Source organism: Artibeus jamaicensis, unplaced genomic scaffold (assembly GCF_021234435.1).
Source record: "Artibeus jamaicensis isolate MK-2021 breed Jamaican fruit bat unplaced genomic scaffold, CSHL_Jam_final contig_1028, whole genome shotgun sequence".
NCBI classification, from domain to species: domain Eukaryota; kingdom Metazoa; phylum Chordata; class Mammalia; order Chiroptera; family Phyllostomidae; genus Artibeus; species Artibeus jamaicensis.
Genome location: NW_026521201.1, coordinates 2,200,350 through 2,227,952, shown reverse-complemented (window position 1 = coordinate 2,227,952; position 27,603 = coordinate 2,200,350). Strand labels below are relative to the sequence as shown.

The 27,603-nt window shown below is 43.5% G+C and overlaps 1 protein-coding gene across 1 annotated transcript in view; it reads right to left on the bottom strand.

Annotated features, from left to right (window-relative positions):
• PLXNC1 (plexin C1) overlaps nucleotides 1–27,603 on the bottom strand; it is a 150,353-nt gene that overhangs the window by 40,309 nt on the left and 82,441 nt on the right. The window contains exons 10-20 of the mRNA XM_037141912.2: nucleotides 20,910–21,052; nucleotides 17,934–18,113; nucleotides 15,271–15,358; nucleotides 12,232–12,435; nucleotides 11,935–12,120; nucleotides 9,620–9,722; nucleotides 6,482–6,583; nucleotides 6,075–6,178; nucleotides 2,456–2,494; nucleotides 2,088–2,212; nucleotides 712–910 (exon numbers count right to left, since the gene is read on the bottom strand). Of these exons, the coding sequence (XP_036997807.2) occupies nucleotides 712–910; nucleotides 2,088–2,212; nucleotides 2,456–2,494; nucleotides 6,075–6,178; nucleotides 6,482–6,583; nucleotides 9,620–9,722; nucleotides 11,935–12,120; nucleotides 12,232–12,435; nucleotides 15,271–15,358; nucleotides 17,934–18,113; nucleotides 20,910–21,052 (1,473 nt within the window). The remainder of the gene's footprint in view (nucleotides 1–711; nucleotides 911–2,087; nucleotides 2,213–2,455; nucleotides 2,495–6,074; nucleotides 6,179–6,481; nucleotides 6,584–9,619; nucleotides 9,723–11,934; nucleotides 12,121–12,231; nucleotides 12,436–15,270; nucleotides 15,359–17,933; nucleotides 18,114–20,909; nucleotides 21,053–27,603) is intronic.

Here is a 27,603-nt window from a genome sequence, read left to right as displayed (position 1 = left end):
CAGCCCCCCACTCTCCAAATCACTGGACTCTGCAGAAAGTTTACATTTGAAAATATTTTAAGATTCAATTAGACTATAGCCAGGATCTTACAGTAACTCCAACAAAATGAACTCAAGGGGCAGATGGCTCTTTGGGGACTTGCTTTAATATGGAACGACTGGTTAGAATTGAGTGTAATTACCTTACAGCACATTGGTAGGGAAATGGGTGTTTCCCGGATGCTTCGAGGTCCCTGAGAGTAGTGTGTTCTTTTAAGTATTTGAAATATTCCCTCCACTCAGTACACTTTCTTAAATGGGCCAGTGGGGCTCTGGTTGTTAATCAATGAAGTGAGGTGGGCTCCAAAGTCTATGGCTACAATATTTCACTTATGGAAGGTAAAGAAGTTCTAGAAATCTATTGTACAACATCATGCTTATAGATAACAACACTTAGAAATCTGTTAAGAGGATAGATCTCATGTTCATTGTTCTTACAAAACAAGATTTTGAGGAAATTCTGAATGAACTGCACTTGCATAGGCCAGTTACAGCAAATCAATGTTTATTTTCCCCTTGTGCACTCCTGGTAAGGAGCAAGACTAAGAGCAAGTGAATGACGATGCCATGGAATGCTCAGGACTCATCAAGACATCAGCCTCTGCTAAGAATAACTGCCTGTTGTCTTACCTCTGACACTGTCAGTGCATAGGTGGTTGGTGCGACACTTACCCGCAGAAAACCGGAAAGGCAGACAGACATCCAGTTTGTAAGGAGTTTTTCAACCACGGACTCAGTGCGTCTTAGCATGAGTTTAGGCTGCATGTTACTGGACTGCTCCATCAAGTCCCTGGTCAGCACCTCCAGGATGCTGGTCAGATAGACCAGCTTGGTTTGCAGTGCGATGGTTAAGAAGGAGGCAAACAGACACCTGTTTAAAAATAGAGCCTTGGTCACAAGAGCCAGGACATGGAAACAGCCCGTAAGAGCCCATCATGGATGGATGGATAAAGAAGACGTGTCACATATATTTATATACATGTAAGATGAAATACCATTCAGCCATGAATGAGAATGAAATCATGCCATTTGCAACCACATGAGCAGACCCTGAGTACATTATGCTAAGTGAAATAAATAGACACGATCTCACTTTTAGGAAAAGAGATCGGATTATTTGTGGTGACTAGAGGCAGGGGAAGGATGGTGGGAAGGAGAATTGAATGCAGGGGTCGAAAGGTACTGACTCCCAGTGATAAGATAAGTAAGTACTGGGGATGTGACACGACATGACGACCAGAGGTGACGCTGCCGTGTGGTGCAGTGGGAGACTGATAAGAGGTTAGTCCTAGGAGTTCTCATACAAGGGAAAAAGGCATTTCTTTGTAGTTGTATGAGATTTTGGTGTTAACTAAACTTATTGGGGTAAGCATTTTGCAATATGTTTATGTCAAGTCATCATGCAGTACACACTGAACTCATACAGTGCTGTCAGACCCCAATGAAAGTGAAAAAAGAAGACAGATGACAGAAAGCATACACAGAAAAGGAAAAAAAAACAGAGCCTTAGCTAATGAAGTTAGCCATCAGCTGTGACTTGGCTTGACACATGGGAGCTTGAGAGGCAATGGGGGGCAGTGCAGGGGCACTTTTTTTTTTGTTAATATCTAGGTTTAACCACCTTCATTCTCCATCCATAAAAGCTACACACCAATGTCAACTTTAGGGTATTTTATTTGTTTTCAGCACTTGAACTTTAAACTAGAGTGATAAAAAGAAGTGAATGTCTTTCCTGAATTTTCAAGGTGTTTTTAAAAATAAAAAATAGTACTTCTGCTTTTTTTATTTAGGACTCATGTTTTTTCTTGGTGTTGGGGTTTTTCAGGGTTTTTTTGAGGGAGGGGAAGTTGTATATGTGCATCTTTAAAACAGGGATTTTTGTTGGGTGGTGTGTGAAATGCAGACAGGCAGCTGCATGACCACCCAACCAAGCAGCCCATTCTCAAGATGCCAAGTTCAAGTTGTGGTCTGGAAATAAAATAATAAGGAATTTAGGTTTTATTTCCTCTACTTAATGACTTTCAAAATATAAATAAATTGACTAATACCTGTCCTTCACTGAAAAGTTCTTCTGCTTTTCCAGGGTGTGGATGACTGTAACAAGGAAACTTTTGTTACAAATTAGGGTGTCCAAAGCTGTGAGACTCTCGTTCTTATCGCTGGCATCTCTGTTCTGGAAAATAAGGCATATAATATAATATAATATAATATAATATAATATAATATAATATAGTAACTTAAAGTTAGAAAGTAGATCCACAATGGGTTTTCCAAGACAATGAATTATTTAATATTGAATTCATGATCCCAAAAAACCCACAATAAAAATTCAGAGTAATAATGGAGATGATGATGATAATGATGATAACACTATGAAAGGCAGTCATGGGCTAAAAATGAAAACTTATAGACTTACATGCATATCTTCGGTGAAGATGTGTGTGAAGCCACCTGACTGAGAGGAAGGAGACACTTTTATTATTCATAACATCCAAAGGAAATGAATAGTGTTTTTTGTTACAATACCAAAGTTCGTTTTTAATAAAGTAGAGACACTATTTACTAATCTGAAGAGCCCATGGGCATATTCTCTAATATATAACAAATAATTATTCAGCTCTCAAGAAACACCAATGCATTCTGAAAGCCTCTAAGAAGAATAATTATCATGGCATCAGTCCCATTTTTGGTAGATGAAGGCATCTCACACTTCCGAAAGAACTGACTCAAAGAGGTGGTGGTTAGAGATTATGCAAATATGCAAACCACTCCTCAAGCTCTTTAACAGCTAGGCATGAATGAGGAATTGTGCTGGTAAGTTTTTACAAGTCCTAGCCTAGTATCTACTGTCCCCACATACAATGTTAGCGAAGGAGTGGAGTGGGTTGGTTAAAAGCTAGAATCTGGAGCCAAACTAACTGGCTTCCAGGCCTGGTTTCATCACACACCGGTTCCACATCATCACTGTTGGCAGGTTACGCAACCCTCTGTGCCTGCCTTTTTTCATCTGCAAAGTGGGGACAATGATTCCCACCTCATGGGTGTGGTGTGAAAATTAAATAAATGAATGTATAGTGAATTCTCAACTTCAGCTATTATTGTTTTTATCACTCACTTTTGCCAAATTAGCCCAAAACACTGTTGTCCTGCTTGTTTCTAAAAATATTTTAATGTGCTGTGCTATGCAGCTCCTCGATACAAGCTTTTAAATTAGAATTTTCTTTAATGTACCCTAAATCTTAATGGAATTAAATGATTAAAATTTAAAAGCATGCTGAGTTACACTTTAAATGAATCAACAGAATGAAAGATAAACTAACAAATATTCAGGTTTTTTCTTTCTTTCTTTTTTTGGTAATAATTGTAACTTTGGGCTACTTATCTTATTAAATTTCTTCTGCAGAGAGTTTTGGCTTTATTTGTCAGCCCAAGCAAAAAGACCTCAACTATTTTGGTCAGACTTTCCCTTAGTAATAGGCAGAAAAATCCAACTCTAGATTTGCATTTTCTACTTGTACTATTCTTCCGCTGAACCAACTTAAAGTAGGTGGGCAGTTCAAACAGACTGATTCTTGACCTTAAATAGGAAAATGCCGCTTTGGATTCTCTAAGACTCCTCCTTTCTTCTTCTAGGAGGTTAGGTACTCTGCTTACCCTCATTTCTTGTCTTATTTTCAACAAAACCAAGTAGTCAGTTATAATGAAAAGCAAGGCCTTAAAAGCCAAACCTAGTCAGCAGGTGAGAACCAGGAACTAGTAACACCTTGGCCGCTGTGAACATACAACTTCCTTCGGATTTTGTTGTCTGGTAGGTGTTGACGACACAAAATTTCCCTCTGCCTCCAGGCGAGAGGTGGGGGGTCCCGATCTCTCAACAAACGCCTGATTAACAGAAGGACTTCTCTGCAGCCTGGCACGCGTTTCAGCGCATAGTCCTAATAGAATACTCAAATATTCCCCTGTTCACTGTAGCTTTTCTTAACTATGTAAGTTCAGTTTCAACTTAGGTCTTTCGATAGGATTCTGAAAAACGTATGTTTGTTTTTTCTGGGTTTTCTCCTATAATGATGACTTCTCTGTCTTCTGTTGTAATGCCTTTCCCAGTGGCCTTTCTAAATCGTACATAACCTGGAGTTAAACCAGCTGGGCGTCTCGCAGCCTTCACTCTCTTCTCCCAAGACAGCAGTTTTCAACTTTTTCGTCGCATGGCGCACATAAACTAATTACGAAAATTCTGTGGCATGCCAAAAAATACATTATATTTTTTGCTGATCTGACAAAAAATAGATATAATTTTGATTCATTCACATCTGACAGCTATTGTTATATTGGCTGTTGTCATTTCTTTATTTGCCAGTCTAAGGGAAAAGAGGTCAGTGTCCCTGACTAAAGAGTCCTGTATGGCATATTTTAAAAATTCTCCCAGCACACCGGTTGAAAACCACTATCCTAAGATAATGCAGAATTGTTCCTGGGATTTTTTTTTAACACTCTCAACAAGGGTTCCTTTGCATTCATCACTATCTTGCTCTTGATGACTGAATTTGGAAGATCGGAAAATTTCTTTTTCAGGTCACAGATTACTCTTTTCGGTGCTCAAGAGCGATCATTAACTGTAAAAGCCCACACAGTACTCATGTTGATGGTGGAAATCTCCATCAACATGGTTATCTTATTGCTATTAGAGTCTTAATGGAGAGCTCAGAGAGCTGGGAAGCAGGGCCCGTGATGCACCCTTTGCTGAGGCTCTGCGCTGTCATCCTGAGTCAGGGAATTGAGCTCCCTTCCCTGCACGGTGTTCTGAAGAAATGGATGAGGTGGCAAATGGCATGTCTGGGAGCCTGGTACTCTTGGAGGATATGTTTTTTTAAAAAATACTTTCCAAGTGCAAAAAACTGAAGTCTTATTTACAGTCTTCTTGATTTATAACAGTATGGATTGGACAAAAAATATGGCAGGTGTTTTATGGCAGTATCCCAACCTCCAGACACAACATCACATATCATGGTGCCCACTTCCAGAATTACAGAGAAAGTAGAAATTGCTTGCTGCGTGTGTCTGGGTTTCTGAACTCTGGGTTTCTGGCCAAATGTAACTGAGAAGCTTCCGATAAGGTGATATATGCTATCTTTCGGCCTGGAGAGACTTCTGGCTTTGCTCAGAAGTCTCGGTTTAATCACGACAACGAATGGTTGGTTATGTGTTCCAGAGGTTGGGCGTTTCCTGTGGTCACCAGTTCTAGACAAAAAAGGCAGTCTGCTGAGGCTGGGGCGTTGGGATGCACTGGGGATGACAGGAGAATGAGCATTACCTCGCCAAAGGCGTGGGAGGGTCAGTGAAGAAGGCTGAGTGACTGGGTGAGAAAATGGAGGTGTTAGAACAGAAGTGAGACTGAAACCCGAAAGCGTGGAGTAGATCACTCCTCGGAGTCCTAGAACCATCCATCATCTCATGCAGCTGTTTCTACTAAATGAGGAGGATACTAACTGATTAGCTAAGTAATAACTACTGGAGAGAATCATAAAAACTCTACATTGCTGAAAATGGCTGTTATCAACTCAAATTCTACTATATGTGCCTACTTTCCTACCTCAGCCAGTAGTACTTTTCAATTCCAATTGAGAAGTAATAGTGAATAATCTAGTAGCTGCAATGGAACTCATGCAGATAAACACAACAAATTGGCCAGCCCACAATTTATTGATTTTTAAATAAACTAGCTGGCTTCTCAGCTACAAATTCAGCTCTAAACCAGTAGCGAAATAAAGTGAAAATCATCACTCTGAACTTCTGTCCCTCTGAGGCTTTTGTTACTGGACACAGAGTAACTGCCGGTGACCCACCACTGCTTTCTATCCCATCGACCCAATTAATAACTGTCCCTCTGCCTGCTCTGCTCAAACGAGAGCCGTGTTTTACACCAAGCACATCATCTACAGCTGCCTTGGAAGCAAACACCCGTTTCAACAATAGCAACAAGCACCTTCATTATTATTCAAGACTCAACCTCAAGAACATGATCAATGCTCTTTTACCTCGGGGAAGAAAGTTCTCAGAGCAAAATGTTTGTAGTCAAGGAAGGGAACAGTTCCAAAACTATCAACCACATCCAATTTATCCATCTGCAGCTCGGCAAAGCCTGCAAAACAGAATCCCAAGAGCAATATTTTAACTCAACAAAAAAATGGATAAAATCTTCTGCTGTTTTGTCTAACACAAAGTATGACCTTGGTTTTTATTAGAGAAGAAACAATAGATAATTACTTGGTTGGCTGCAGAGAAGAGCTGAAATAACAGACAAAGTCAGGCCCAGACCCTGCTGTTCGGTTGCCTTCTGTTATACAAACACTTCTCATTACTGAGGCCATCTCCACTTAAGAGTAAAAAAAAAAATGACTATGAAAAAGACTTGTTTTTCTATAAATAAAATTTTGGAGCCTACCATCACGGATCTCTTTCCGGAGCTCGCTCTCCAGGAGCTCCAGCTGTTGGCTCTGCTTGCGACTGAGCTCCTTGGATTTGTGTCTGGTCACCCCCACAGCCACTGAGGAGACAGAGAAGCCAGCGTCAGATTGACAGGTTAACTTAAAAAATAAAAAGAAAAATGAAAAGCCACTTTTATAGCACTTTTTAAAAAAAGAGAGACTGAGAGAGAATAAATAGCATTTAAGAGGTGGAATTTATAAAAAGGAAAATCCCCTGTGACTGGTCCCTCTGAAGCGCAACAGAAAATGCAACCGAAAAACAAAACAAAAAAAACCCCCACTCATCTTAAAATTGAAAACTAAATCAAATAACCTTCACTTGTAACCAAAGGTCCCAGTTGGCTGAAAAGTAATGGAATCAGCCAAGTTTCCCTACAGCCGCTGGGCACTTATATCGTTCCAAGTTTTTTTTTTAATGTTTCTGAACATTGCTGAAGAAATAAAGTTGAGTTGCAAATGCAGAAAGACACCACAGGTCCAGCTGGCTACATAAGTCAAACTCGCAGAGGTCGAGTGAGCTGATGTGATGAGCGGTCCACAGTGAGGCACTGTACCTGACTACAGCTTCTCTCTCCACTTCATCTTGCTTCTACCGATACCATACAGGCAGTGAATCGGCCAGGCTCAGGGCTGGGCTTCATTCCCTGCTCTGCCATTTACCAGCTGTGTGATATCAGGTAAGTTCCTTAGCATCTCTCTGTGCCTGGCTGCCTGATCTGCCAAAGGGCCTACCTCACTGTGATATTGAGAGGATTAAAAGAAGTAACTCACAGATAATAACTTAATATTTTAAATATTGAGACCATATTTTTTTAAAAACTCAACAATTGTCAATTATCATTATTTTATTCTAGAAAGTTCTTCTTCTTTTACTGGAAATTTCATGATAAAGGACCCTGCTACCAGTAGATGGGAGTCATATTGGAGGAAACAAAATTAAATACAGTTTTTTACTGGACCATTTTGTAAAGTCAATGGTTTTAACCATAATATGCATTGCACCTCTTCCAGGAAGGATGGGGCATGCAGTCTTTCCCAAATTTACTTGGTCACAGAACCCCTGCTCCCAGGAGCATTACTTGGCACTGACGTTCCTGAGCCTGCTTGTAGGGCGACCCTGGCCCCCTGCACGTGAAGGGAGCTGGCGGGTCACAGCCACTAAGCAGTGGGTTTTTGGTGGCTGAAAGCTCTGGGGGAAGTCACAGAGCGGGTGGTTCTTAGGCGGCAGGCCTAGGCCAGGTGTGGAGGGTGTTTTCACTCGCAATGTGACTGACCACTGAAAGGTGTACTCGCTCCAGCTGCTGACAACAGGCCTGCCTGAAGTCACAGCATGGAGGGGATGAGAACTTTAAAGGGCTTTGCAGATGCCGATGAGCCAGGAGCAACGTGTTAAATTAAACCCACTTTACCTTAAGGAGCACAAACAATCTCTACAAACCAAGTGAAGGGTGGGGAAGAGCAAGATCACAGGTGCCTAGTAAGCCACAGAGTGGACGTGAATTTAGAATCAGCGGGCAGCCGATTCTAAGAGTGGAGCCCAGAATTTGGAATTTCTGAGGAATCTTCTTACTCACAGGCTGTGCCAGACAAAAGACTGGATTAAAAACCAAGCCCAATTCTGGATTTCAGATACATAATAGGGGTAGACAACTTGGGGAGAGCATAAAAAAATACCCGAAATGATCATCAACAGGGCAAAACAGGGTCTCAGTAAAATGAGTTCACTCCATTAGACCAGTTAATCACACACATAAATCTTGCCCTCACTGGACTGAGGACCACCCAAGGCAGAGAACCGGGCTTAACTCATCTTTCCCAGCGCCAGAGACTGGCAGTTATTAGCAGCATTACAGATACTCAATAAACACAAGGTAAATAAATGGGTATGGAGATGGATGAGGGGATGTGTGAGGGAGCGAGGACCTAGAAGGAGATGTTAGCAACTATTAACAGAAAACCTTAGAAAGGCAATGCCTGGGTTAAGTTGAAAAATATGAAATGCTATGTTAGTTGTGGAAAAGAGCTCTTTTTTCAAAGAAGACAAGAGGAAACAACTAAAAATGAAAAGCAACTCAGAACTATAAGTCACAAACCAAATGGCTACGTAGATGAACCAAGTACGGAGATGAGTTAAGTGACCTGAGCAGAGCAATAGAGAGCAGTGGAGATTGTGGCAAAAACACGCTGAACATATAAGCCCTCTCTCAAGTGGTAGCTGCTACTCAGCTCCAGCAAACTGATGCTGTGGGAGAATTGGGATCCAATGATGCAGATCTTCCAAATTTACAAGAGATTTTTAACCTAGTTTTAAAATATTGTGAACTACACCAAAGTTTTTAAAAATGCTGTGTGGTCAAATAAGACACATTAGTTAGCCGGACTCAGTGAGCAACCACCATGGGGTCGCCATGCTTGAATGAGCCCTGGAACATTTTTTTGTGGTTTTTTTTAAAGATTTTATTTATTCATTTTCAGAGAGAGGGGAAGAGAAGGAGAGAGAAACATCAATGTGTGGCTGCCTCTCATGTGCCCCCTACTGGAGACCTGGCCTGCAACCCGAGCATGTGCCCTGACTGGGAATCGAAACGGCAACCCTTTGGTTTGCAGGCCTGCGCTCAATCCACTGAGCTACACCAGCCAGGGCTGGAACATTTGAATTCATAGTACCGATCACACTTCTAAAATACAGTTCTGCCAGGAAGCACAGGGCTGGGGTAGGTGGCAGGGGTGGGATGGCAGGGTGAGATGGCCAAGTCCTGGGAGTCCAAAATCCCAGAATTCTGAGGGAATCATGTAATTGGAACATTTGTCATTACAATTCAAAGGATCTGGGAAGCAAGGTGGATTATACTTCTCAAACACTAAAATACCATCTTCATAGTCCAGCCTTTTGTTCCTAAAGCATTCTTAAAAAAAAAATCAAAAACATTTAGAGAGCCCTCAGCATGTACCTATCATTCCTGTCCCAAGTTTTGATTTGGGTTTTCATCCATTAATAATTAATTGAAGCAAACAGCCCCTGAAAGCTGGAAGTCCGCCTCCTGAAGAGAGGCCCTAGGGAATAAGTTTTGTGAAAAATTAAACAGGGTACTTACCAAAAATGACAATCACGAGCAAGACGGGAAGCCCAATCAGAAAATACCAAGGGGAAGCGACTGATTCCTGCTCAACATAGAGCTCCAGGTTGCCCAGTTTGACCTAGCGGGGCAGAGAGCACCATCAGACCCGGTCCAGTCGGGGACCCTGTCTCTTTACGCAATTTCCCTCTCCCAAGGGGTTTCCCCAAGAAACAAAGAGATGGCAAGGTAGGCAGGATATCTGAGTTCAAGTCCCATCTCTGGAACAGATTAGCTTATGTGACCTTGGTCCAATGAAGAACATTCACTGTGCCTTGGTTTCCAGATGTCATTGAGGTGTGCTAGACTAGACCTAGAGATTTTTAAATCTTGGTCCTTTGTGCCCTGGGGGTTTAAAGAAGTGGAACTTGAGGGTAAGAAGCCCCTTAGCTGCTGACCAAGGAGGCAAATGACTTACCTCGTCTACATCTTTCTCTTTCTTGGCAACTCCACCTAGGTGATCCTTGAGGGCCTTTACCAATTTTAGTTTTTGCTTATAAAAATTCTATAAAGCTTGTAAAGGGTAAAAGTATATATCAAGCCTTGTTTTTGCATCTATATACAGACAAGTACTAAGGCACATTTCCATCCTGGGAGCCACAGCTGCACCTATGGAGGCATTTGAGCGAAGTGGCCAGAGCCCAGAATCTGGACCCAGAAAGAGGGCCCAGGTCCTAAATCCCAGCTTTGCCACCTGCCCTCCTTAGCAGCTATAGGGGCTTGAGATAGTTACTTGAGATAGTTCCTCACTGTCCTCATTTTTAAACTGTAGCATCATCCTGAAGAGTAAATGTACCGTATCACTGAAGTAAATCAGCTCACGGCACTCCTGCTCAAAACTCTTTAGCTCCTCAAGATAGGCCATGAGGGCCCAAAGATCTGTCGGCTCTCCTGGTTCCCACCATTAACTCTCCCGCTCCCTCAGAATATTCCCCTTTGCTCCCTCCACTCCAGCCTCACCGGCCTCCTTGTTGCCCAGACGCAGCAGGCAGCCCCCTGACTCAGGACCTCGGCAACCTCCGGTTCCCTTCATCCAGCACACTCTAGCCCAGACAGCCCATGGCTGGCTCATTCCTCTGCTCCTTGAGTTCTTTACTCAAGTACTGCCATCTTTAAAGGGAGACCTTTTCTTTCCACCATCATAAAACTGACGGTCCCTACGCCCCTCCCTGCTTCGTTTTTCTCCATAACAGTTACCACCACCTAACACAGTTTTAGTTTTTCTCTGCCAGGTATCTGTTTAGGTCGCCTCCATGAAGGAGAGTGTTTTTTGTCTGTTTCCTTCTCTGTTGTCCCCCCCCCTCCCAACCCAGTGGAGGCACTCAGGAGCTACTTTATGAATAAGGGAGAACATAGCATTTGTTCTTCTCAACTCACTGGACGTGGGGAGCCCTCGTGAATTTAGTAGTTGTTACTGATTTGATCATTATTATTCCCATCTTCACCACACAACAGAAGATAAAAGGAGACTCAGTGAAGCTAAGTGACTCATTTCAGGCCACCCAGCTATCAACCTATGCAGCCGCACAGCTATCAACCTATGCAGCCGGGACATGAACACGGCTTTGTTTTGCCTTCCGGTCTGTTGTTCTTTTTTCTGGTCCCTTATCCAATTATTTATGACTATGGACCATAAAGCATTGCTTTTTCTGTTAGGGCCTGTGTAGACCCTCATATGGCAAGAACACTATAAAGGGAGACTTCTAATATGTTTCCCTTCCCCGTGGCCCCCTATCTTTATTGGAGGACATAAATGTACCAGTGATAGGACCCTCAAAGATATCTGGGAAAAGATTAATCTCAGTGAGTATGACTTCATGGTGGAGGAAGCAGCCCACCACCCACAGATGATCTGGTCTCCCTAGACTCAAATGCTCCTCTGAGTGTGCTAAAGAGCTTCCATTTTGGGATTCTGCTAAGACATGTCATCTCTGCATCTGGGAAAAGAATGACAGCTCATTTGTCAATGGGCCTAGAGATTCTGTTTGCAGATGCTACAGTCTCAACGTATGGCTGGAACAAAAGCCATCAAGACTGATTAGCCATATACACAATGATGTGTTCACGGCTCTGACATTTAAGTAGGCACAAGGATGGATTCTGGCAGCTACTTCAGAGAAATTATGCTTGGGCTCGCCAGCCATACCAGTTTTATTCATCTTCTGTTTAAAGTGAGGATCTAAAGATCCAAGAAAAATTTCATTCTGGTTTCTGGCTTAGCCTAAGAACGCCCCCCCACCCCGGCTGCTGCCTAGTAATGTAAAACTGACACAGAGGAAGGTCAGGTGACGCACGTGAACTTTCTTGGAAGAGGAGGCGATGCTGTTTGCAGTTCTGATGCCTTTAATCTTGCAGAGGATGGTGGTGAGATCTTGATTTCTAGTAATATTCTCAAAGCTGCAATTTAATTGCTTATTTTCCCCATGGAAGAGTGTAATTTCAATGTCTTTCTCAGAAATGTTGAAGTTATCATTTTCTTTCTGTGAACAAAGTGAAGATGAAGAAATCAGGGTGCCTGTGGAAATTCACAAACAAAACTGCACCTTTACATTTGAGGGGGGCACAGCACACAGGAAACATGAAGAACATACCAGAATTTTTACTTCCAGTTCTGTGTCCACCTCGGGGTCAACTCGATATCCTGTAAATCTGGGGTCCTCAAGATACTGCAAGCTTCCACAATCCAAGTAGGTCTCCTGAACTCTCAGCTTCACAGTGACATTTGTACGCACTTTTGAACTCTTTAAACTGGGGGCTGAGAAACTGCAGTAAGTTGCCATACAATCTTCAGAGACCTGAGGAAGCATTTAACAGTCTCGTTAATGAATCCCAGCTCTGGAACTGAAGAACTAAGTGACCCAGGTAACTGAACTTCTTTGTGCTCTGTCTTCTCACCTGTAAAATGGGACAGCAATACCGCCTACCTTGCAAAGCCGAATTATCCTTACATCGCATTAAATGAGATGAGGGACCATTAAATTAAACAAGGGCTACATTAAATGAGATTATCCACACAAGAGTGCTTACAATAGTGCCCGGCACACAAATGCTAGCTCTTATTTTTATTAATATTATTAAGAACAATAAAAACAGCGAGGTTATGCAATGAGAAAAAGACGGTACGCAGAAAGGAGTAGGTTAGAGAAAGGGGAAGATGTTGCACCAGGGAGCCTGTATGTCCTAGCCATCAAAGCTCAGTCCTGGGAAACTCCCCGAGGAGGAGAGGAGCTGGCAGCAAGGCTGGCAGCGGGCCCGCAAGCGGCTGGCTGAGTCATGTTGGGGAACCTCCTGCAGCACTTCAGCAGAAATCACTAACCACGAGGAAGAAAAGGTTTTGCAGGCCTAACGGAAAACAGGAGGAACAAAAGTTAATGGGACAACGCATTCCCTGTGAAAAGAACAGCATCAAGGCTGGAAATAAAGCTAAAAGTGTGGCCCAATTTCAAGTTAATTCATTAAAAAAAAACTAACAAACACAAAAAGTGGCGTTTTCAGGCCTGGAGAGAGACAGGCAGAGAAGGCCGCTGGTAGGGAGAGGTGGACAAACATTTTATGGAAGAGCAATCGAACTTATGGGAAGAAATTTTTCAGGTGGAGGTTTTCCCCTTTCTTTACTCTCTAGTATTGGCATACGAAAAGGAGGTAGGAAGAGGCAACAGGGAGGAATATCTGGCGTGAAGGGCTGAGGTGTGGGGAAGCTAAATCTCCCTCCTCCTTCACTCCCTTCCAGATTCCAGCCTCACATTCCAGTGAGCAAAACCACGAACCTTCTCAGCAGCTGTAACCCCAGTGGGCTGGCTTCTCATGAGGGATGTCTTCTAGAAAGATTACGGGGATGGGGCCACCCTAACCTCATTATCCTCAACTCTCTAGATTTCCATACTAGTTACCAGCTGCCACTATAGGAAATGCTCTTTTTTGTTAGTTTCCAAGCAACCAACTTGGCCGCCTTCACTGGCCACCTTCTTTGCTTTCACTCCTTAAAGTGAAGCTACTCTACAAGATTCCACCCCGGGTGCTCTTCTCTTCTTCCCTGTGCTGCCACTCCCGAGACGCTGTGCCCATTCTCCCCTGATGGCAGCCTAAGGATGGCTTAGGCATCTCCAGCTCCACACTGTCCCCAGCAGTTTAGACCTTCCCTACTGACAACAGCCCAGAGGACAGCAGAGCATCTCAAACACATCTGGACTTTGCATGAGCACACTTACTGGTCTTCTGGCCTTTCCTCAGTTACTGCCGCTCCAAACTATCCTGTGCACCATTGCCAAAATAACCTATACTCCTGTTACTCCCTGCTCAGGGATCTTCAATTCTGCCCATTGCCTAGAGAATTAAGGGCAAAGTCACAGTCTGATACTCCCTGATAGCCCAAGTTTTCCAGCTGCCCCTCTGGCTCATTCCTGACCCATCCTCTGGGTTCCAGCTGACATATTCCCATCCCAGGCCTGGGAGTGACCTGCCCTCGTCCTCTACACCTGAACTGGCCTTTCTGTTCCCACCTTTCCAAACCCTACCCATCCTGCTCCACTCCACAGACATTCTGAATTCCATCCATATTTCCCTTTTGTGTGCAAACACCCGGTGTCTCCTTGGACTTTTGCAACATCTGGGCTGGCTGGGAATCAGAAGACCTAAAATGTAAGGATATCCTATGCTCTCAATTTTCAATGCTGCTTTAGATTTGCCATTTCCTTCCATGAAAGTGATATGACTATCTTATTTATTGTTTTCCCTGTGCCCAGCAAAATGTTTTGCCCACAGTACATGCACAGTAAGTTCTACTCGATCTAGTAACAGCTCTGGGAGGGGAGAGCGAGTCCACTCATAACTTCAGGCAATGCCTATGGTCAAAGAGTCAATCTATGCAAACCACCAATGGGATGCGTTCACATCACAGAGACTGTGGTCTGGAATCAGATACAATGTGAGACTTGGAACTGGCTCTGAAATGCATCAGCAGGTGGTTATGTTTATGATAAGGCTATAAGGATGACTTAGGAAGGGCTCCTGTGTCTAGGGCTGAACCTGCCTGGTCCCAAGCAGGGTCCAGGTCTGTGACTGCTTAAAGACCTGCCAGCTTTGGCAGGAAGTGGACAGGTCGAGTGCACCAGACTGCTGTGTGGGGAGATGAAAGGCAAGAGAAGGCAAGCTCGGAAGAAAGGAACCAAGTCAGGTCAAAGACACAATGGCACGAGAAGAAGCCAGTGATAAGACCTCTGGGGCCTTCACAGGTCACTGACCCTCTGAACGGCAGCTCTCTCTGTGCATTGGGAAAAGCACCTGACTTTCACAGAAATGCCATTCTTCTTTACATCACGCCTTTGCCACTCACAAGGCATTTTCCTACACATTCGTAAACACTGTCTCATTAGAGTGACTTGCCATAAGTCGTACATGGAGGAAATGGCAGGTCTTGTCATACCAAGTTCATTCCTCTTTCCTTTGTGCAACTCGAAATACTCAACTACAAGTATAAGGTCTTATTATTTCTTTCATAGCACTGATATATATACATCATGCGACAGGTAAGAGCATATAATGTGTCAAGGCACAGAAATAAATGATATCCCCCAACATATTTTAGTGTTACAAAAACAAAATGATCTATTACAAAGTAGCTGAGGACTTACATTTATGTTTCCTTTTAACTCATGGGAAATGATTAAGTTGTCAATTACATCAAAATTTCGGCCCATGATGGTTATATTCTGACCACCACTGCAAGAAAAAAAAGGGAGAATTAGAGTTTCATAGTAAACACACAGGCTTTTGCATTGATGAACAAAGTGATCAATTTATTCACATTAAACTCAGTTATGCATGAGAGCAAATTAACAAATCTTAATTTCAAATGCAGGATAATTTTAGAGGTCTTTTAATGATACTGGCTACAAAGTCATAGTTTTTAAGATACACGCATATAAAAATGCATGTAGGATCCTGTTACAACTTTTAGGAAAATGCACAAACTCTTTCATGGAATTTTGAGTTTCGTTGTGCTGTGTTGCCACACATACTCCGATCATCAGCTGTACCTTGAAAAGGTTTCACTGAACAGAATTTTGTTTGATTGCTGCTTAATCTCTATGAAGATTCTTCAGTCTAACAATTTTCAAAATCATACTTCCAATCTACCAATTATATTTTATTTAGGGAGACAGAAAACACTTTAGACGCGATAAAATGATAAATAACATTAAAAGTATATACAGTATTCCTATTTGGTAAACCATATAAATAACAGCTACATTTTTTCTCTCCCAAACCAAGTCAAATGATTACACAAGTCAAATGATATCCCCAGCACATAGTCACACATAAGCAAAGTGGCCATCAGACGTGAAATAAACAGCTGTCCGCACTCGGGCTGCCCTCACAGCCCCGTTCCTGTAAGTCACTAGACACTCGCGCCAGTGGACAGGAGGCTGGGGTGTCGGCCGGGCCGATAATGACAAGGCTGGGAGGCGGGCGCGAGCAGGACAATTTGTGCAGGGCAGAGGGAAGACACTGCGCCTTGAACCTTCCAGCTACGAGGAGGAAAGGCTGAGCAGGCCCCACGCCAGCCCGCCACCATCACTAGAAAACCAAACCAAGCGTGGCCCACAGGCGGCAGAGACACGCTCTTGTCCAGGAGTCCCTGGGAGACATGGGCTCAGAGCGGACAGTAAAAAGCCTCTCGTTTTACGGCAAAGTGGAACGCTGGTGTCTCAGACCAGCGGTTCCCAACCTTTTTGTCACCAGAGACCAGTTTCATGGAAGACAGTTTTTTCACGGATCAGGTCAGGGCAGGGATAGTTTCGAGAGGGCTCATGCGCATAACATTCAATCTCACCTCCTGCTACACGGCCCAGGTCCTAACAGGCCTGGACGGGTGCCAGCCCATGGACTGGAGGTCCCATAGACCGGAGGTCGGGGACCCCTGTCTTGGAGCACCACCCCCTGGGAGGCTGGGAAAGACATTGGAACCCTCCACAGCTCAGTTTCTTCATCTGCAGAAGGTGGCACTCGGAGTAGAGCCTTTCCGCTTGGGAGCATTGACCACATCGGTAGGTGAGGCACACAGCCTGTGGAGAGTGCCGCACCCACAGGGGGGAAGGAAGGGGGCCCAGGGCGAGGGCTGCCATGCTACAGCCCCGGCTTGGAAACTTCGGTTCTCCTCAGGCTACTGTTATGGGAGGGACTGTTGAAGTCCTCATCGCCAGCCCCTCAGAGTGTGACTCCACTTGGAGATGGGGTCTTCGAACAAGGAACCAAGGTTCACTGAGGTCACTGGGGTGGGCCCAAATCCAGTATGACTGGTGTCCTTACGAAAAAAGGACATAAGGACACAGAAAGGCACAGGGAGAAGGCCACGTGAGGACACAGGGAGGAGAAGGCCATCCACGAGCCAAGCAGAGAGGCCTCGGAAAAACCAACCGTGACAGCACCTTGATTGTGGACTTCCAGCTTCCAGAACTTTGGTGACAGAAATGTCTGTCATTGAAGCTGCCCAGTCTGTGCCCCTTTGCTGTGGCAACCCCAGCAACCTAATACGTCCACCTGTCACTTAAATTTAAATAAGAATACTAGAGATGATTTTTTTGTTTCTTTCTCTTCTCTTTTGTTCTTCAAACAAATCTTTATCTGTAGTTTCATCCAGACAGTATCTTGCTGTGTTAGGTGAAGAAAACACCCTTAGGGTTATATTCCAAAACCTGAACATGAATTTAAATTCAACAAGGAAGAAATTTTTTTTCTTGGAGTCTATCTGGAAGAGCTTATTTTGAAATTTCCATCTCTCACTTAGGGAGCATCTTTAGAATTCGATACTGCTTTTGATTTAGATGGCTCCCAGTATTTCCTCGAATTACTCAAACAGCCTACTGTCATGGTTTTAAAGTGACAGATGCGAGAAAGAAGCCGCTTTGTGTCCTGGGCAGAAGTGAGACTGTGAAGAGGGCTCAATGTTTGTACCAGAAAACTAGGCCAAGAAAATTACTACAATGGAACAAGTATTCTACAAAGTGGGAGATGTACGCGATCCGGAGAGGAACCGAAGCGTGAACAGGCACTCTGCTCCGAGCTCCCTGGCAGCCCTGGCTAAGGCCTAACCAGGATGTGCTCGTGGCGCCCCTGGGACACTGGGGAGCGGCCTGTCCCTCAGGTGTGGGCGTGTCTTCCAGGAGCAAACCCTCGGAGGAATCCTGTGAGAGGAACTTAGATAGGAATTATATCTAGGTTAATTTGAGTGAGATCACGATCTTTATGCATGTGACCTTTTTAACCACAACGAGAGAAAACGATGAAAAAGTACCTGATCCAGGTGGTAGCAGGATAGAGGAGGGAGCAGTGTGGCAGAGCAATGTAGGACAAGGACCCCACAGAAGAACAGGCCCCACCATCGAACTGGATACACACGTCCTTCATTTCTTTTCGGCTTGATGGCAGAGAGAATTTCATGTGGGTGTCGTTTAGCACTTGGCTAACCTGTATCCTAGAAAGGGGTGGAAAAGGAACTCTTACATGACACAGACACACAAAACAGCTGACGACCAAGCAGCAGCTGCTGAACTAGCAAACAGTGCAGGCAACCGCTGATTCATCGGGGCCACTTATACCATCGGGGCACATCTGGGGCAAGGTTCCTCTTTCTTTGGTGCATTTTTTGTTTTTATTTGCATTTTCCTTAGAAGTAGGGTAAGAAGGACATGTGGTCACTGTCCTTAAGAAGCCCCAGTAGAAAGTGGAACATGAACTGGGTATTAAGTTATATTAAGAAATTGCTATTAATTTTGTTGAGTACAATAATGGTACCATGTGTATCTGTTAGTGATGCATACTGAAGTATTTTTTTTATTTTAAAGATTTAATTTATTTTTAGAGACAGGGGAAAGGAGGGAGGAAGAGGAAGAGACACATCGATCGGTTGCCTCTTGCACGCCCCCCGCTGCGGACCTGGCCCACAACCCAGCATGTGCCCTGACAGGGAAGCAAACAGGTGATCTTTCGTTTTGCAGGCTGATGCTCAACCCACTGAGCCACACCGGCCAGGGCATACTGAAGTATTCACGAGTGAAAGGATATGGTGTCTAGGATAGGGTCCAAAAAACTCCAGCTGCCATTCTTCCTTTCCCTTCAAAAAATGTGGAGGAGATAGAAAAAACAAGATTGGCAAATTCTGGTAAGTTCTGAGGATGAAGGATGGGTACAGAATAGTTCCCACACTCTTCTCTCTTGTGTATGTTTGGACGTGTCCTTAATGAAAAACTTAAAAAATCAGAAGTCCCAGTCAAGCACTGGGAGGATGCAACCCAACCCAGGTGGAGCTGGGAATGCTGTTGTGCAAAGAGGCCCAGGCATCTCAGAATCAATCGGCCACCAGAGCCAAGCTGCCTGTCAAGCTGCGCCAGACTGGAAATTAGCTGGGACTGTCCTGGCTGCTCCTGACTTCTTCAGGGTGTGCCCTTGTCACCCTTCAGGAGCCAAAGCAAAGCCTTCCATGGCGTTGCCTCTGGAACCTGCAGCTTCCTCTGTGCATCAGGTCTACAGTGGCCCTCTGGTCATTAGGACCGGGCTGCGTCTGAATAATGTTCAGTATAATTATGCTACATGAGAATTTATTACTACTGATGAGTATTAACTTCAATGCACATAGCCTTTAAATTATAGTCATAGATTCAAACACTAAGGCAAATTCAAGAAATATACAAGTCAATTTGTACTTACACTACCTCAGGTTTACATTGTAGTTCTTGGAAATGCACCATAAAATGTCTGATAATTAAAATTCAAACTTGTTTACAAATTTTAGAAGGAATGAGGTGGAAATGTAGGTCATTCCATTACTGTTCTCATGTATTTGCCTTTTAGAATAATTAGGCTTATAAAAAAAACTGTATTAAAAGAGTGTGGGATTACAGCACAAACTCAGATACAGGATTAACTGGGTATGATGTTTACTGCTCATGAACTTGGGTGCACCATGCAAATGTGGTGAGTGAAATGCTACATGCAGAAAGGTCTGTTACTCATTTAATTTAATAACGGCAGTATCTCAAGACACATTCAGAATTGAAATGAGAGCATAAAGAGTCAGGAACGCGGTACAGCTCTGATGAATGACTCACTTTCCAGTGGAGCTGACTGCCTTTCAGCGAACGCACAGGTGTCCAACTTCAGATTTTGTTATACACAATGAAAGATTTTCGCAATAAGGCCAGGAAAATGGAACAAAAATGCCCATGTCACGTAGACACAGCAGCTAATGTGTGCTTGATGATTCTGGTAAATAGCAGGACAGAGGAACGCCACCCGTGGACAGCCTTCCCCAAAAGGTGACAGATACCCCACATGTACTGCTGGGAAGGCAAGCGGATGGCATCGCAGGTGGACAATGAATTAAAAGAGAAAATCAGTAAATAAGTGTGGCAGATGAAAATGCCACGCAAATCTGTTGTAGTTAAAAACCAGAACACTACGCTTCAGCAGGCTGTCTTCAGCGCACTCCCGTGGTGGGACGAGCTCAGAGTTTTCCTTCATGGAGACTAAAGCATCTTTTATTTCAAATCGGCCCAAACTTATAAAAGCTAACATGCAGAAAACTCAAATTGTCTATTGTATCACATCTCTTTTTGGGGGATTGGTGACATGAATGTCAGTGAGCAATTGAAATTTTTTCTGTCTCAAAAGATTCCTGGAAAAGATGAGTTAGGGGAAAAAAAGTCATAGAAATAATGATATTCAAGCAGTACACTGACCAGATACTTTTTGTGTTGGGGTATTTGTTCTTTCTTTCAGCTTTTAACACTAAGTGATGTTCTCTTTGGTTATTATGTGGGCCTGAAACCCATCCAATAAAGAGAAGGCTCTAAAGAATAAGATGGAGCAGAAAGTTTCTTTTTTTAGCTTTAGGCAATCCATTGGAAGAGTTGCCAAATTTTCCCACCGAAATCTGAGGTATTCAACTGCTTTTTTAAAAACCATCATCAACAAAATGACATTTGCTGTTCAAAATACTTGATTTTGTTAATGAAAACAAATGAAACAGTCACTACCCTGAACCTGTACATGGAGATTTTTGGGGTGACAGCATGGGACAGATTCTCTCACGGTTAATCTCAGATGTCATGTACAAGTGATTTTATTCTTAGAAATTATATTATGTCAAATATGCAGAGTAACTGGTCCACTGTGGCACAAGGAAACACTCTGACAACAGAGAGACTCTGTGTGGCGTAGGACTGAGCCTTCCATTACGTCACCGAGAGTGAGCCGCTGATTCTGCACTCACACGTCCTGGTCACAGGTGCTGGTTCCTTTCAGGACCATCACGATGCCGTGTGACGCCTGGGTGAAGTTTGCTCCCGTGACCACCACGTTTCTTTTCCCTAAGGTTGATATTTTCTGTGGCTCAATGGACTTGACGTAGAAGACCTATTAGAAATGATAATTAAAACACAAGATCAAAGCTAAGAAATGGCATTGTTCCAAAAGACCTGGTTATGCGCTGCAGTTCATGGCAATCACTGGGAAATCACAACATGTTGCAAACACAAGCAGTCAGTATTTAATGAAATCAATGAATCTGAGGAAGAGCATGGAAGATTCATGTCTCTCAACATGTGACAGCATGAGGTCAAACCAATTAATCTATGTCTTGTAAGACAGCTGAAAATAGAGTTGAAGAGTATGATGTTCTATCTGAAGAATGAATAGCACCCAAGTCTCCAAAACACTGCCTCACCGCCCCTGGAGGCTCACCACACAAGACAGAGGAGGAGACAAGGAGGCCACTGATCACTGGCCAAGGACAGACTCATCGTTAAGTTAAAATAAATGTCATTTTGGATAAATTTAATTCCCAAGGAAGCAGTTTCTGTGGTGTGTTTCAGCTAGGCTATTTGAATCAAGGAGTATACTGCAGAGAAGGGAACCTCGAGACATCACCCTGTTCAGTCACCTGATACCAAGTGGCTGGATGTGGGAACCACGTGGCCAGCCCCCGCCCCTCCACAGCTTGCAGGCACCACCGTTCCCTGCTTGGTGGCCATTACAAAGGCCTTTCTTTACTAAGTTTCTCCTGCGATCACCTGATACCTAGCCCCATATTACGCACCTCACTTCTCCATCTGCAATGTCTAATCAAATTCCCTTTTTAAAAAAAGACCTTGTTTTGATATCAAAAAATCATTTTCCTTTACAAAGATAGAACAATCCTGATTTCTTTCACTTTTCTCTAAGAAATGTTGCCATCCATCATGTTCATCATTTTATGGTTCTTCTGCAGACCTCTTCCAGCATGTCTGCACTCGTCCATAACATGGCGATGAAAACAGGACAGAAAGTTCGAAGATTCTGGCCAATATAAAGTACCACAGATCTTCAATGGGAGTGAATCACACTCACGCTCCTGATATTTGAAGACAACCCCCAACACATAATCACATGAAATTTGGCAAGGCCTAAACACCAAGTGTATCCACTTGGAGGGTAAAGTTTAAGAGGAAGCATCTTATGGTGCTGGGAGTATTTTAGTTACACCCAACACCTGCCTGCAATGTGCTCCCCGAAGTAGCCCAGTATGTCCTCTGCTTCTCTGTACGTGTGACACTCACCAGGACGCTCTTGCTGGGCTCCCGGCCTGCCCATTCCGCTGCAGGGACACTTTATGGTCCTGCTCCTTGGCACATGCAGGTGCTGAGTGCCAGAACAGTCGCCATCACTCACTATCACCGTGGGCTGGATTTGCAGATTGAGGTAAATTCATGTCATCACAGCAATGATATAATGTGACAGAGAATTGATTTCAGCGGCAGAATTTATTTTAATCGCTTAGTAAAGACTTTAGCCCCATATTTATAGAATCATGAAGGGTCTGAAAGGGTCACTTTAATTATTCTGTCATACTTGAGTACATTTTATGGGGGAAATTAGCTGCAAGAGTGGTCCTTGGAATGGAAGGATTAGCAGAGACTTAAAGATAAATCCCTTGCAAATGTCAAGTGTGTGTTGTATAGCAAAAGGCTTACTCTTGGCTCTGACACCATGACAGCCAAGTGAACGAGTATTTACTGAGCACCTACAGAGCTTCAGGGATGGTACTAGGTGCTGGTGGCGGAGGGGTGGGGTGGGGGGTGGGGGGGTGGTTACCAGGCAAGCCACTGAATTTGCCTGTAGCAGCCGAATCCAGTCTACAGCCTGTTTTCAATATGGCCCAGGAAAAATGTCAAAAAAGAGTAATATTACATGACATTTGACAATACATGGAATAGAAATTTCAGTGTCCACAAAGAAAGTGTTTTTGGAGCACAACCACGCCCACTCATTTGCATACCATCTGTGGCTACTTCCGCCTGACAGCGGCAGAGTTAAAGTGTTACGATAGAGACCTCATGACTCACTGGCCTAAAATATTCATTGCTTGGCTCTTTGTAGAAAAAGTTTGCTGAATCCTACACTAGAAGAGTCCACTGTCTTCCTGGGGGGACAAGAGAAACCATGCATTTGTTCTGTGTGCACATCAGTGCAGATTCTCATTTACATCCCAGTCAAATGCGATTCCCAGGTTTCTTTCTGGATAGTCCTTTCCGCTTCTTATATTTATACTGCTGATGTCTGTTCAAGCAGAATTTTCAAACACACCAAGTAAATGCTACTTCTCTACCCTCATTAGAGAATAAAGATGGCCTTACAACCAATGTACCAGATTTTTAAGGGGCTTATATTTGCTCCTTAAGTGTCCCTACAAACACTATCAGAAGACCTGCCATGTTGCCTTCTTAACTTTTTTTTTTCTCCCTGAATAGAGATGGCCCTACTACTACTTCAAGAGGATTTCATTTAAAACCTTATTGTTTAGAGAAGTTTCCACTGGTGTCTAGGATGGAATCCAACCCTGGCCTATCTCATGAAAGCAGATGCTTTTAGTCTGCTTTCAAAGAGGGTCAGATTAGTTGTCCTTTGTTTGCTTGGAGAGCCTCTCCTAATTTTAATAAGCCAGTCAAAAGCTACCAAGAGGACCTCATTAAGTACACAGTGCAGGCACACACACACACAAGGGGGGGGTAGCTACATGGCTGTGCTATGTGACTGCGATAGTTCTTAGAAAAATATAACATTTTCTATGTTTACTGATAAGGATTCTTAAAATCCAGTATAGCCGAAAGGCAAGGAATGAGCTCCTCTCAACTATTCTACATACTTAATATTTTAGATTGATTTTTGTATTTGATCAACAGTTAATTCACAATCTGACAGGATGTAGTAGCCCCCACAAACTTATATAAAAGGGTTTGGTTAACTTCAAAACATAACTTACTTAGATACAAAAAGGCAATATGTTAGGCCCTACAGTGAGATTCTTCCCCCTCCCTGTGTCCAAGGATTTCCATACATCCAATCAGAGTGCCATAGATTGTAACCTCCACAGCCCTCTGGTGTCTAGCAATTAACCTCAGCATAGTGAACTTCCTGTCAGTTACACTTTATACACTTAAGAGTTATTTTTAAATGGCCACACAATTTTAACTTAGTTAGTAAAACAGTATGAGTTCTGGTTGCTCACAACTTTTAATCACTCCCTGTTTTGTACAGGAAAGCACCTTAGAAACTGGTTAACCAGATGATTACAGAATATCCAACTATTAGTATTTTTTTAAACAAAGCCATTCAAAGTTATTGGAACCAGCATAACCACTGAGACATAGTCATCTCTGAAAAGGCCTAACAAGGATTACTCTTGACAGTATAGAGGTACACGAGTCACATTACCATGACATTAATGGAGAAAGCACTGCTATGATTGAAAAGAATATTGGAAAGAGGTACATTAGGAGCGCTCATTTTATTAAGGCCAAATTGTACTCCATTAAACTGCTCAAAAACCTGAATATAGTCAAGCTCTCTGTAGGCCTGGACCTGAATCAACACTCAGTAAAATGTCTCTCAGATATTCGCTTATGAAATTAGTTCAAACAGGACCGAGAAAAGTCACATGGATTCAAAACCAGCTGGAAATCTGAAACCAAAGGACATTAGAGAGATGAAAGGCAGCATAACTAATTAGAGGGAAGTGTCCTATAGGGCTCTACAGGGGTGAGTATTCGGCTCAGAATTATTTAACATCTTTATTAATGACTGAGCAGGACAGAAGTAATGCATTAGTGAAATGTATAAATTGAGAAGAGTATCAACCAGCAGTAGAGAAGAAAAAGTGTAAAAGCAGAGGAGTTATGGAAAGTAGCAAAATACAATCCCACCAAAGAAAAATTAGAGAGTGAAATGGATCAAAAAGCCTGTCCATTTGCTGCTGGGGCCCCTGGTATGGACCGTGGGAATGCGGGGCGTAACTTCCAGTTGGTCCCAGGAACTGGCAATGCCAGCTAAGATAGACCTGGGGACTTCCCGGAGAAGGTGACAGAGCAAGGCCCGTGCTGTGAGAGCAAGGCTCACCTCTGTGACCCGGGGACTCTAAGGTGAGGCTGACATGGCCCAGGCTGGGGCTGCCAAGGCCACTCCGTGAAGTTGTTACCCTCCGTCACTGAACCTTCCCAGCATGGCGCCTCTGAACTGGACTGGCCGCCTGGACTGGCCTACCAGGGAGGGCAGCTCTTCCTGTCCAGTAGAGACCCCTGCTTGCAGACTAAACCCAGCCACTCAAAATCCACCCCTCTGCTGGGTTTCTCAGCATGAGACTCTGGCTGCTCCACTCTCCTCAGAGGCCCAATTTCCAGTCTCAGTCCTGGAGAAGATGCTGGCCTTCCTGGGTCTGAATCCTTCACTATGACACACCACAGCCTACCCATCTCCCCCAGAGGCTTTGACACTAAGGCCTCTGCCCTCTACCCTCCTGCTGCCCAGGCTGCAGGTCTTCGTCTTGCCTGTCAGTGGCACAGACGGGGCAGGCTTTGAGCGCCACATGCTAAGAGAAGCCAGTAGAACTTTCCTCCTTTCTGGGCTGACTTTCATCATCAATATTTGGTTTAATACTAGTTTATATTCAGCTGAGGTCATACATTGTAGAGCAGTGATTAAAACCATGGGCTCTGGCATCAGACTGCCTGGGTTCAAGTCTCTTGCCAGTCATTTACTTTGGACTTATCCTCCATAAAATTCCTTTGTCTATAAAATGGGTAAAATAGGTCTATCATGAGGCTTAAATAAAGAGATATTCTGAGCTTAGGATACAGCATAGGCTCAACAAATATTAGCTGTCAATATTTAGTTTGGTACATTCTGGTATTCCTTCTCCTGTTTTTTTTCTATTATGCACACTCAACTGCTACTTAAAAATGAATCCTACTTCCTCCAAAATATTGAGTTTTACAGCGTAAGCTCCATGAGGGCACACATTTTTGCTCGCCTGTCTAGCACGGAGTAGGTGTTCAATAAACATATTTGAATGAATGAAGGAATAAATGAGCAATTGGAAGTGGATCCTGCAGCACCCAGTAGGCCCACAGAAACTACTTAACCAGGTGCATATTAAAGTTAACTTCACTCTTAAGTGCAAGGTCCTTGAAAAGGTCAATTTGGATTGCTTGCTTGTGAGAAATAAAAATGCATATTCAAAAGTGATGGAGGAAGAGAAAGAAAGGAACGATTTGGATATAAATTCCTTGAGAGAAGACGTGTTCAGCAGGCAGTCACCAGAGTAACACTGTTAAGGAAAGGAAGGCGAAGAAGTTGGGGAGGGAAGGGGCTGGCTGACTCAGAGAGAAACTGGCCTTTACGGCTGAAAATACCTCTGGTCCACAGGTCAAACACTGGGTTTTGAGTTTGTTTTCCTATGTTGGTGATGCTTTTCCATAACGTAGCCCCCTGGTAAATGATGGCACTTGTTTTTAGATCAGGGTACGGGCATGAGTCATAGGTTATGAATCTGTGCAACACCATCGAGCCCAAATTGGGAGTGAACCAGAAACCCTATCTCATAAGTTCCATGTCGTTGGATGAGCAAATTCATCCATTAAAATAAGTTAATTGTCACGAATCAGAACCATGGACACATAAGACCAAAAAGATTTTCAACAGCATTCTATTGTCACTGAGGAACCAAGTGACAGCTCCCAGGCCTGGCTGGTAAGGCCCTGTAGATGCAGGCTCCAGGGTCCTTTCAAACTTAGGTCCCACAGTTTCCTGCAACCTGCTCCAGCCAAATTGAATCACTTGGGGTTTCCAACAATGAGTGCCCTAGAGTTTTCTGGCACCCCAACTATGCTTTTCCTTGTGCTAATTCCTCTACCCAGAATACCCACTCCTTAGTCTCCATGTGGCTGGAGGCTTCTCATCCATCCCTTAAAGGTCAGCTGAAATGCCATCTCTGTCAATCAATCCATCCATCAATCAAAGACTTAACCAACCACACTGATTAAGTGTTTTTAACTGCCAGGCACTGGGTTTAAATAAACAGGAATGACTAAGATAAAGCCCCAGGCACAGAGAAGCTCTCCGGGTTCATGTACTTTCTGGTACTTTCCCTGTTAACATTTTTTATCTTGTATGCTTACTCATGTGATCATGTATATGATTCTTGAGACTGATGGCAAGAGAGGTACATGATTATTTATGTCATCCTCATCATATCCATGGATCTCAGTAAAATGGAAGCTAATAGGTGTTCCATAAACACCTGAGAATCAACCTTAAACACTTGAAGAATCAACCGGAGCTTAGCATCATGAAGCTTTAGACTGTGTCCACACCATTCACATCTCATGTCCCCAGTGCCTGGCACATCGCATCTTCCCACATCACATTCAAGGAAAGTGAGAGCTTCAAGGAAAGCTCTCCGTGACGTTTCTGCTGGGAAGAGAGCGATCAGTGATCCGAGGCCACCGTGGAGACCCAAACGGGGAACCTTAGTTTTCACATTCCACAGGATAATGAAAAACCACAGTGCTTCAGAGGACATGAGAAATTCTGCCTGTGACAAACAGCACTCTACTCCTTATCAACCAAAATTGAGGTTCTGTTCTGAGTCACAT